The sequence below is a fragment of the Poecilia formosa genome, unplaced genomic scaffold (assembly GCF_000485575.1).
Source record: "Poecilia formosa unplaced genomic scaffold, Poecilia_formosa-5.1.2 Scaffold963, whole genome shotgun sequence".
Classification (NCBI taxonomy): Eukaryota; Metazoa; Chordata; class Actinopteri; order Cyprinodontiformes; family Poeciliidae; genus Poecilia; species Poecilia formosa.
Window position 1 is genome coordinate 36,479 of NW_006800902.1, and position 9,213 is coordinate 45,691.

General features: G+C 38.2%; 1 protein-coding gene across 9 annotated transcripts in view; it reads right to left on the reverse strand.

Annotated features, from left to right (window-relative positions):
* LOC103132228 (epidermal growth factor receptor substrate 15-like 1) overlaps positions 1-8,774 on the reverse strand; it is a 41,411-nt gene extending 32,637 nt beyond the window's left edge. For 6 of the 9 annotated variants that reach the window (XR_001660895.1, XR_001660894.1, XR_001660893.1 and 3 more), the window contains exons 1-2: positions 8,545-8,773; positions 5,914-6,093 (exon numbers count right to left, since the gene is read on the reverse strand). Coding sequence is in view for 6 of the 9 variants with exons in the window: in XM_016667233.1 (XP_016522719.1) it covers positions 5,914-6,051 (138 nt within the window). In the remaining 3 variants the exon portion in view is untranslated. Of the gene's footprint in view, positions 1-5,913; positions 6,094-8,544 lie in introns of all 9 variants that reach the window. The other 3 variants (XM_016667228.1, XM_016667229.1, XM_016667231.1) reach the window with 1 other exon arrangement.
* Positions 8,775-9,213: the final 439 nt, after the last annotated feature.

Consider the following 9,213-nt stretch of genomic DNA (forward strand, 5'->3'; position numbering starts at 1 on the left):
ATTCCAGCTTGATTATCATGGTTGCATGCTAGTCTTGAGCCTTAACTTGCTATGCTTGTGATGTTCACATGGTGCTCTGTTTCTTCTGCTTCGAGTAGGTACCGGCAACCAATTTTTTTTCTTTATATTTTTTGTACTCTGAATGCATTTTTCTATTAAGTGCATTATCAGAAAAGAGCAGAAAAAAATTCAGCCCATTATCTCTAACGGTTTCCGAGATTTTGGGGGGTAGGTGTACCTTGCCACAAACGCACATTTGAGTAGAAAAAGATGGGGTTTTTGAAAGCCGATTACTTAAAAAATAAATAAATTTGACACTTATTTGTAATGACATCCTTTAAATATAAATAAATCATATTGAAAAACATGAATATGTACAGTATAAATAGTTTACTTTTAAAATGAAGGTTCTTTAAAATATGTAATTCTTAAAAATAAAACAAATTTTAATATTTACACTGACAGCAGAGATGGCATGTTTGGGATACTATATTAAAAAATATATGTTGAAACCAAGCCCCAAAAACTATTTTGTCCGTCCTGCTATGTGGTCTTAACAGGCTCAATTTTTTGTAGGGGTCTGGGACTGTTCAATAAAGATTTATTAGGCCGCAAAACTGCTTCCAAAGCTAATTTGACCGATGGGGGGAAAAAAAATTCAAAAATTGACAAAATTAAGTATTTTTTGACCACTCCCCAAACTTGTATTTTTCATCAGGTTTCAATAAAACTTCTCTACTACAGATAAATTAGGCTGCTGAATAACATAAAGGCATCCATTTTTGGCCATCTTTAATAGTTTCCTTGATATTGCTGGTAGGAAATAGGGATTTTTTGTTTGTTTTTAAAAAAAATCTAATTTTAGAGAATTTTTGACTTGCACCAAAATGTTTATTTTTTAATGCATTTCATTGAAACTTCCTTCCTAGATGTCAATTAGGCTGCAGCATCAGATAAAAACATTTATTTATGGCTATCTTTAGTAGTTTTTTTCTATATTGTTGGCAGAAAATAGAGATTGTTTCTTTATGGAAAATTCCCTACTATCGACCATCTGAAAAAGTGCCAAAGAAAGTACAGTTTATTATAAAAAATGTCTAGAATGTATCATTTTAGTATAGATACAGTCACTTCATCATGCCGCCACCCACATAATGATGCCCTGGGCGGTTGCCCATGCCTCCCATATCAGAAACCGCCACTGAGCACGTCTGTTAACGCGCTTCATGTCCTTGTTGCACAAATCGCACAAAACTCACCAGCACAAACCCAAATCATACAAATACAGATCATCATGCATAATTCCTGTGGCTCATAAAAACAGTGGATCTAATCCGCTTTATTATTATTATTATTAAATAATAAGGACAACGCATACCTGTGGAAGAGGGGGAGGGGAAGGAGGCGTGGGGCGTCACGCACATTGATTCTGCAAGTGTGGTTCCAGTATTATATTAAAGCTAACAAATTGATCTTTATTTTTATACCCATTTTGTCGGGTTTATTTTTTATAATTCGTTCGCTATTTGACAAAGTTTTGATACTTTAATGATTTACAAAAAAACTAAAAAAATAACCCTTGACAAACCGGGTATGTATAGAAAGCCAATAGTTTAAGGATTAATATGATATCACTGTTGGATCATTTGGTCATGTGTTCGTGATGCCCGAACCGATTTTCTTGGACAATGTTTCAGCGCCTTTCAGGAGGGGCGTTCGAATTAGCATAAATAATGCGGCTTTTCAAAAAATTTATGAAAATTACTGGGAAATTTAAAGTGTTTTATTTACTTAAACATACATAAAACTGGTATCGTTGGAAAGGAAAATCAATGAACTTTAACACAGCAGTGTTGCTTTTGGAAAAAAAATATTCTGAAAAGGACTTTTGATGGTGGGAAATTAGGGCATTTTCTGTGATCAGCATGCGTTCTCTCCCATTCCTGAGTGGAAAGAGCATCGCTGCCGGTACCTACTTCGAGCCAAACAATGTCATGTCCCTCATTTCCATTATTCCTTGCACCTCCCTGACTGTTTCCCTTCGTAAGGTAATTTTATTTATATAGCACGTTTTCAGCAACAAGGCAATTCAAAGTGCTTTACATGAGCTAAAAGGAAATACAAACAAAATAACAAACGAAAGGAAAGAAAACTAATCTAATGTTGTTCTAAAGTATGTAAACTAAGTGCTCCTGTTCAGGGTTGCTAAGTATCTAATTCCATTTCTAAATAGTGAGTACTCTACACTTTCTGATAAAATAAGCAAAAGAATGACTGATCTAATTCCTTTTCTGGGTTAAAAGTAATAGAAACTAAGCAGTGACTGTTCCTGTTAAGAATTTCTGGATTCCAAGTTCGTAGTTATTCTAATTCTAATTCTGATTCCATTTCTGTACTGTATAACACTGATCTAAATAGTGCGTACTCCACAATTTCTGATAATACTAATAAACTAAAATAATTCTTTTCTGGGTTAAATAGGGAGTACTCCACTGTTTCTAACAAAAAAGAGGAAAGGACACATTAGGGCAAATGGCAACATTCAGACAAAACAATGGGCAAAACAAGGCGGTGACGTCAAGGGGCCATGAAGAAACGTTACTGAGCCTCCTGGCAGAGTCCGATAGAGGTGTTATCAAGGCATGATGTCCTTAGGAGCGTTCAGCTTCGCAACTTCATGGATACAGGAGGGGGTGAGGTGGGAAGAGTGTTGTTTACATATCTTCAATGAGATTGGAAATATGCAGCCCTTCCAAGGCCACATAGGGAAAGCCAATTCAGATACAGAATGTCTTAGGTCGGGAAGATTATAAATTTCAATCTTCCCTAAAGTTTCTCCGATACATCTCAGTTCCCAATCATCCAAATTAGTTTGGTCGTTCCATTGAACCGACCTAGCAACTTCTCCAAGATTGATTCCAACTCGTTAGTAAGTTTTAGAGTCTTCGTGTCCCCAACAGTCCAAGTGTTCGCTAGTTGGGCCAAGTCTGTCACAAATTTTTGATAATCCAGGAATCCACAAGCTCCAAACAGCAGAAATCCTCTTATCATGAATAAATCCAGGGTGAATCCCGCCGGGTGTGTCCCCGCAAGACAAGAGGGCTCTCCTGTGCCCAGTCTTCTCACTGAGAAAATTTGATCAATTGCATTGAGACACCGGTTGACCAGATCCACAATTTGTAGATTTGGATGATATGCAAAGAAAGGCTCCAAAAATATAGAAAAAGACGGGACAAAAACACAGCAAGCAGGGCAGACAAGGGCAGGGAGGGAGCAGAGGAAAAAGGTGTCCGCCTTCGAGAGGAAGAGGGAGAGTAAGCCTCTGTCAATCACACTCACGCTGCCAGATTATCAAACGCTTTCAACAAGTAGTTTTCCAGCACTCTCATCTCGTCCTCATTGTTGTGACCTCACTCTTGTTCCCTGGTTTTGCCCTTTTGTCTTGCCCTTGTCAGACTGTTGCTGGTTGTCCATCTGCATCCTGACCCACGCCTTTTTTTCAGATTCCCCACTCACTCCTACAGGCACGGATACTCTGCTCTCTGCCTCTTCGTGTATGACCACAGCCCATCTAACCAAGGTTTTTGCTGAACATGGAAGGGGACTGTGTCTGTCTTCACGGACCGAAATGGAGCTGGTGCATCTGCACTTCTCCTCCCCAGGCACTCCTTCCAGAACCCTCCATCAGTGCAACATTTGCTCCCTTCTTCGTCCCTCGGCCGATCGTTTCAGTACTTGACCGGTAGACCAGGTTAGTGAATTGTCCACACACACTAGCAGTTTCCTTCTGAAATATTTCTCAAGTCACCAATCTCTCCTCACTGCCCTTCCCCCACCCCTGCAGTGCTGCAGTTGACGATCCAGTGTGCCCAGTCTGTGCTATCTTTTAATAAACATCTGAGTTTTCTGCTCACTCCAGTGTTGTGGCTGATTTTCCGGGTCCCTCTAGTGCAGAGGTGGGCAACTCCAGGCCTCGAGGGCAGGTCTCCTGCAACTTTTAGATGCGTCTCTACTTCAACACACCTGAGTCAAATAATGAGGTCGTTAGCAGGACTCTGAAGAACTTGACTGCACTGAGGAGGAGATTCAGCTGGTGGATTCAAGTGTGTTGGAACAGGGACACATCTAAGAGTTGCAGGATACCGGCCCTCAAGGACCAGGATTGCCCACCCCTGCTCTAGTGAGTCCTTACACCACTGCTTTAAATGACACTTTGTGCTCCATTTTCCCCCTCCCTTGTCTGGGCAAAAAGGAGAAGTGTCTTCGCCTCCCTGCTTTCTGTGATGTGAAAGGAGTTTCTCTTCAGGGGAGGGCCTGTCTTTGTAGTAGCCTTCAATGTTGCATATCCTGATATTGAATCCACCAGCATTAGAAGGTACTTTTCCCTAAATTTTCCTCACCTACATACTGTGTAGCTATGAGGGTGGTGACTATGGCCTGCCAGGTCAATCACCGGTAACCTTACTCCATTTCAGATTACCTAAACCAAGAAAGTCTTTTCTGCCATTCACTTCTTCAGTAAACAGTCTCTTAACAGGAGTCACTGGTAATCATACTCTTTCAGATTACCTACACTAGTGAACCCTTCTCTGCCGTTCACTACTTGACTAGACAATCTATTTTTAGATCATGACCACCCAGGGATTTTTTCAGGTGCCACATGTCGCACGCCCCACCTCACCTGTTCGGGTGACACAATGTCATTGTCGTAGGTATCCTCTTGCCTCTAAAGAGAGGAGAGTTAATACCTCATTCAGCTGCAGCCCACTACAGAGTTCATGAAGAAACTTTTAGCTGGATTTAGATGAGGAGATTCACTTGGGATTAACAACCTTTATCCGAGTGACACAACTCGCTTCATTCCACAGGCTAATTTAAGTGGCCAGAGTGAAATTAGCTCCTACGGACCACACTTGTTCACGGTCGCTGTCCTCTTTTTCACCAAAGATTCTTGGAATTTGCCCAGGTTAAAATTCAGTGACTTGGGTTACGAGTCACAGAGGTGTTATTTTAACTACATGATTAATTGGCTAAGGCAACATATAAAAACCAGAATCGAGCATCATAGTCATTTTACAACCATATTTGAGGCGACACATTAATTGAGGGTAGACCTAGCTGGGTACCAACGGGCAAGAGGCAGAGTACACCCTGGTCACCAGTCCATCAGAGGGAATCACAGAACAAAAAGACAATCATGCACACACACTCACACCATTCACACCTAAATTTAGTGAGATCAATCAACCTGGCAATCATGTTTTGGACTGAGGGAGGAAGCCAGAGCCAGAGTACCCGGAGAGAACCCATGTAGACACATGGAAAACATGCAAACTCCATGCAGAAAGACTCTAGGCTGGGATTCAAACCCAGGACCTTCTTGCTGCAAGGCAACTATGCTACCAACTGCTTTCCTGTGCAGACCTATTTAGTTATATTTATTTATTAGGCTTCTTAAAGTGGGACCTGAGTCCAAATTTCATACCACTAACAAGCAAAAGTGAGCTGGTATGACAATAAAAAAAGCCTTCAATCCTGGAATACAACAGTGTATTTTTAAATGCCAATGATAGACAAGCCATGGAACAAAACTATACCAGTGTATTTATGTCATCCATTTCACAATATTACATTAAGAAAGACCCTAAGTTCCTGCAAGTCTTGAAAAAATATTTTAACAATTTTCAACAGCCATATTTCTCAGTGCACAGAAATATGGATGAATGAAAAAAGTATAACTATGAAAACCTTTCTGCAACATTTAAAAACACATCATGAGTTAAAGACCTGATGAAAAGGATTGAGAGAATAAGGAATCCTAGTAGAAAATTATTACATCCTAAATTTTTGTAATACATAATTTTATTAAAATAGGAACATGTGATCTATAATGGAATGTATACATTTCCTGACCTGTCTTCCCTTCCCGGCAGCTGAAAAGCCTCCGCTCTCTTTGTCATTGAAGCTTTCGCTCATGTCGGCCAGGTTTGTCATACTGCCTCCATTGGTACCATTTAAGGTGCTGCTGAACTGCTCTATTCCTTTAGACATCTCCTGCTGACAGTCCTGAATCTGGGATAACTTCCCGCGAGCCTGCAGAATACAAAAACACATATTCATACAAAACCTTCCATCTTTTTCACACCCATGTTTTCTGAACGACTTTTTTTGTGCAGCCAAGAAGAGTAAATGTTTTCAGGTGTTCATGCATCCATAAATTACTAAATGTGAAAATTTAAGTAGCTCAAGAAAAATACAAAAGAATAAGTATAGCATGTCTTTTTAATCATCATCTTCTTAATTTTTTTATAACCAAAACAATAAAACTCATCTATGCAATAAAATTATTTTTATCACCCAGGAATGCATTATGTTCAGTTTTTTTTTTTTTTTTTTCCATTTTTGGGACCTTTAGTTACTAAAAATTGTAATAGAGCTATGGTTGCTGTTACAATTCAGGCTTTAGTGGAGGCCTCTGAAGGTCTGGACTCGGGAACCCTCATTGAAGCCAGAGAGGCGGATCCGTTCATTTCACTGCGCTTCTGATTGATTGCTCAGTAAATCAACTCATAAAACCATGTCAAGGTTGTAACTTTCAGTTTAATGGGCAGCTTCTGTTTAAAAAAGAAGCAATAAGAAATTTGTAAAATAATTAAATAAACAAGGTCTTGTGTGGAGGTCTTCTTACACTGTTTTGTGTTGTTTTTAATGACCAAAAGAATAGGTCTTGTTCCTACTTTTGTCACTCAAGCCTGACAAAAAAGTCAACAAACACAGTTTTCCAACACATTGTATGTATTTATAATTTTTCATTGCTAATATAATAGGAGGGAAGCTGGCTGGCAGCAGGGCACACAGATTAGACTTCCTGAAAAGATGAGAGTAGGCTTTCTGGAATATACCCTTCTAATGTTAAATATGACAGATTACTGGATAAGAGAAATTTATAGTTAATTATTTTTTCACAAACTCTGCAGTTGTGTTTATTCCTCTCATCATCAACAACAAATCCTGTGATTTTTATAACAGCTCATTTTTTTTGCCAGAGTTATTAGGGGGAAAACCATATATTTAGCTGCCTGAAATAATCCGTTCCCTCTCCATTTCATAGGAACAAATTAATTTACCAGCAAGTCTTTAACTGTGTTTATTCCTTTCATCATTAACAATAAGTCTTGTAAGTTTGAAAACTTTGCTCGTTATTTGACAAAGTTATGAGGGGGGAACCAAATATTTTAGCTGGATGAAAATGTCTGTTCCCCTTCATAACAGGGGAACAAATTAATTTACTACCAAGTCTTTAACTGTGTTTATTCCTCTCTTCATCAACAATAAATCCTGCAAGTTTGAAAACATTTGCTCAACTTTTGCCAGAGTTATGAGGGGGGAACCATATATTTTAGCTGCCGGAAATAATCTGTTCCCCCTGTATAACTTGTGAACAAATTCATTTACCAGCAAGTCTTTAACTGTGTTTATTCCTTTCATCATTAACAATAAAACCTGTAAGTTTGAAATCATTTGCTCAATTTTTGCCAAAATTATGAGGAGGGAACCATATATTTTAGCTGTCTGAAATAACATATTCTTTGTAGGGGCAGGACAGATTATTTCAGGTGGGTTAAATAATTGGCTCCCTCCTAATAACTCTGACAAATATTCAGTAAATATTACCACATTTACAGGATTTGTTGTTCATGAAGAGAAGATTAAACACAGTGAAGGACTTGCAGGTAATTTTTCCCATGTTATAGGGGATACAGATTATTTCATATGGCTAAAATATCTGATTCCCCCCTCATAACTTTGGCAAAAATTTAGCTAATGTTTTCAAACTCGCAGGATTTGTTGTTGATGATGAGAGGAAAAAACAGAGTTAAGAACTTGCATGTAAATTATTTCTTTCCCATATTATGGGGGGAACGGATTATTTCAGACAGCTAAAATATATGGTTCCCCTCCTTTAACTTTGGCAAATAATGATCAAATGTCACCAAATCCACAGGATTTGTTGTTGATGAAAAGAGGAATAAACACAGTTAAAGGCTTGCAGGTAAATTATTTTGTTCCCACGTTATGGAGGGGGAACGGATTATTTCAGCCAGCTAAAATATGTTTGGAATTTTCACGGCGCTTCTGATCAATTTCTCGGTAAAACAACTCTTATAATCATGTCAAGGTTGTAACATTCAGTTTAATCAGCTGCTATTTAAAAAAGAAGCAATAACAAAATTGTAAAATAAATAAATAAACGAGGTCTTGTGTGAAGGTCTTCTTAAACTGTTTTGTGTTATTTTTTGTATTGTTATTTTTAAATGCCAAAAGCATTATGTCACTGTGCTTGATGTAGTGTTGCTTGTGATGTAGTGTCACTATGCTGACTCAGTCAAACTAGCTGATTTTCAGCTTGAAGACACATGTAATGCTAATGAGAGGACACACCTTAGTTTAACACGTCCCCATGGTAAAAATGTTTTCAATATTTTCTATTGTAGTAGTAATAAAAATAATTAATCAAAACAGAAAACAGAGAACGACTCCTACTTGGTTGATTTCGTCCTGAGTCGACTTCAGTGAAATGATGATGGTTTCCAGTTGAATCTTGCCAGCAGCCAGGCTCTGTTCCAGTTGTCTTTCCTCCTGGTGTAGATGGTCCAAGTCAGCCTTTGCTCGGCTAAGCTCTTCCTCCTGATTTTGCAAATCTGACTCCTCAGAGTGGATCTGTCTCTGAAGAGTTGAGATCTATAGCAAAAAGAAATTCATAATTTCTTATTCATAAGAAATTACATTAGTGCTTGCAGAGTGTATGTTTTACACTGGAAGTATTTTTTTCATATGTAGTGTACAATGAAGTTATTATTAATGATGATGACAATAATAACAAAATTTTAAAAATATCAGTAATTTAGTTACTGTTACCAACAAATATATTATTGCATAAATTAAGCAAATTAGAGGATATATACATTAAGTGATGGGCTTACAACAAAAGTATTTCTTACATTTGTTAAATATTTATTTTACAACACAGAGACGCATAATCATTCATACGCACACTCACACCAAATGGAAATTTTAAAGTAGCCAATCAATCTGGCAGGCTTTTGGACAGTGGGAGGAAGCCAGAATACCCTGAGAGAGCCAACACGTCCAGAGGTAAAAAATGAACATTCATTGGGAAGTCTGGGTGCCTGTAAAGGGGTCTAACTATTT